Raw genomic sequence first — 2,206 nt, forward strand, 5'->3', positions numbered from 1 at the left:
AGTCAGGCAGTAAAGATGATAAATATGTACGTAAATTTTGAGCAAGCGATTCATCTGGATCGACCACAACATAGGCGACGAGACGTGCATCAGTATTGTTTTTACATAACAAAACAACTGCTTCGCTTACTTGGGGATGTTCGATCAAACGAGCCTCGATTTCACCAAGCTCAACACGGAAACCACGGACTTTAACCTGTTGATCGATGCGTCCCAAATGGACCAAATTGCCGTCAGGTAGATAGCGTGCCAGATCACCGGTGCGATACATGCGAGCCCCTGGACTATCACTGAATGGATCGGACAAAAATCGTTCCGCAGTAAGTTCAGGTCGGTTGAGATAGCCGCGTGCCACACCACCACCACCAATATACAGTTCTCCTTCGACTCCCAATGGCACTGGTTCGCTATGCGCGTCTAACAGATAATAACAAAGATCTGCAAGCGGTCGTCCGACTGAATGAACAGATTTTTCCGATTCTAACCGTTGGTAGCTGGCATGAACCGTTGTTTCCGTCGTACCATACATATTGACTAGAGTTGTTTGACCTTTTGAACACTTTTCGTACCAGCTCTTTGCGGTCAATGCATCTAATTCTTCACCTCCAAGGACCACATAGCGTAGTCGATCACACAGTGAACTGGTACTTTTCATCTGCATAAATGTTTTAAAAGCAGAAGGAGTTTGATTAAGCACAGTTATACCACTGCTACAAGTCCATTCATAAAATTCAAGCGGTGACCGACTGAGATTGTAAGGCACAATCGCCAATTGACTTCCATTGAATAATGCACCCCACATCTCCCACACGGAAAAATCAAACGAGTATGAGTGGAAGAGACACCATTTGTCCTGACTATTAAAATCAAATTTGTCACGTGTAGCTTCAAATAGTCGTGTGACTTGCCGATGTTCGATCATCACACCTTTCGGAGTTCCGGTCGAGCCGGATGTGTAAATTACATAGGCCAGATGAGCCGTAGCTAATCCCAGTTTTTTTTGAGTCAGGATTGGCTGTTGATAGACCGTCAGGCAATGCTTGATCTAAGTCCACTACTGGCACTTGATGGTCTCCAAGTGCTTCCTGACCAGGGGCATCTGTCAACAAACACACTGGTTCGGCATCCTCAAGAATATTTTGTAGCCGTTGACTGGAATAGGCTGGATCAAGCGGAACATAAGCACCGCCCGATTTTAAAATACCCAATATAGCTACGAGTAAATTCGTACTGCGTTTCACGCAAAGTGCTATGCGATCATCTGGCATAACACCTTTCGCAATCAGGTAGTGTGCTAATCGATTTGCTTGTGCATTAAGATCTGAATAGTTAATTGTTTCTCCTTCACACTCAATAGCAATGGCTTGTCCATCGTTCTTCACCTGCGCCTCAAATAATTCATGAATATAGTGTACAGATGGATAGTTGACTTTGGTTTGGTTCCAGCTATGAAGCAACATTTTACGCTCCTCTTGTGGCATCACTGTTAATGACCGTATTGATTGTTGTGGTGTGTTCGTCATGGCATCGGCCAGGGATATTAAAGCCTGTTGCATATAAGCACAAATCCGTGTTGCTGATACTGGCAATATCACTTGGGCCGAAAGATTCAACGAATTTTCATCATCATCTACTGACAACGACAATGGGTAATTTGTTTTACTATCACCATTAAGAACACTAACTCCAGTAGGAAGTTCAGTAGTGACATGCTCTTCTTGTGTTTCATGGCGACAGTTCAATAATGCGCTGAAAAGTGGTAGAGCAACTGGTACGGCACTGCATCGTTGTGCCAAGGCCAGCGATGCATATTCGTGTGTCAATAAACTACTCAATTGAGAATGAGCGTTTCGCACAGCGTTTTCAACTGTTGTATCATCGATATCCAACCGCAATGGCAGCGTGTTGATCAATAGCCCCATTGCAGTTTCATTTCCTTCGCCGGACTGTAGACGACCGAGTAGCACAGTACCAAATACAACTGCCTCATTTCCACTGGTATGAGAAAGTACTTGTGCCCAAGCCAAATGGCACAAACTGGCCAAGCTTACACGGAAATGACGTGCAAGAGCTCGCAACTGATTATTCAGTTCTTGTGGCAAAGCAAGTTCTGCAGCATTAACGTCGGTACCACTGCGATGGACATCACTAAGACCAAACGGCAAAGTTGGCGTGTCGATGTCACTTAGCATTTTGCTGAAAAATT

At 44.5% G+C, this 2,206-nt stretch overlaps 1 protein-coding gene across 1 annotated transcript; it reads right to left on the reverse strand.

Annotated features, from left to right (window-relative positions):
* Window positions 1-30: 30 nt before the first annotated feature.
* LOC116351487 (dimodular nonribosomal peptide synthase-like) lies at window positions 31-2,192 on the reverse strand (the record flags this gene model as incomplete). Its single annotated transcript, XM_031783593.1, has 2 exons — window positions 928-2,192; window positions 31-857 (listed from the first exon to the last, which is right to left on the reverse strand). Coding segments are annotated over exons 1-2 (2,092 nt in total), but the record flags the coding sequence as incomplete, so codon positions are not given.
* Between the last annotated feature and the right edge of the window lie 14 nt (window positions 2,193-2,206).

This window comes from Contarinia nasturtii, unplaced genomic scaffold (genome assembly GCF_009176525.2).
Source record: "Contarinia nasturtii isolate CC-2019 unplaced genomic scaffold, AAFC_CNas_1.1 Cnas_scaffold_5549, whole genome shotgun sequence".
Lineage (NCBI taxonomy): Eukaryota > Metazoa > Arthropoda > Insecta > Diptera > Cecidomyiidae > Contarinia > Contarinia nasturtii.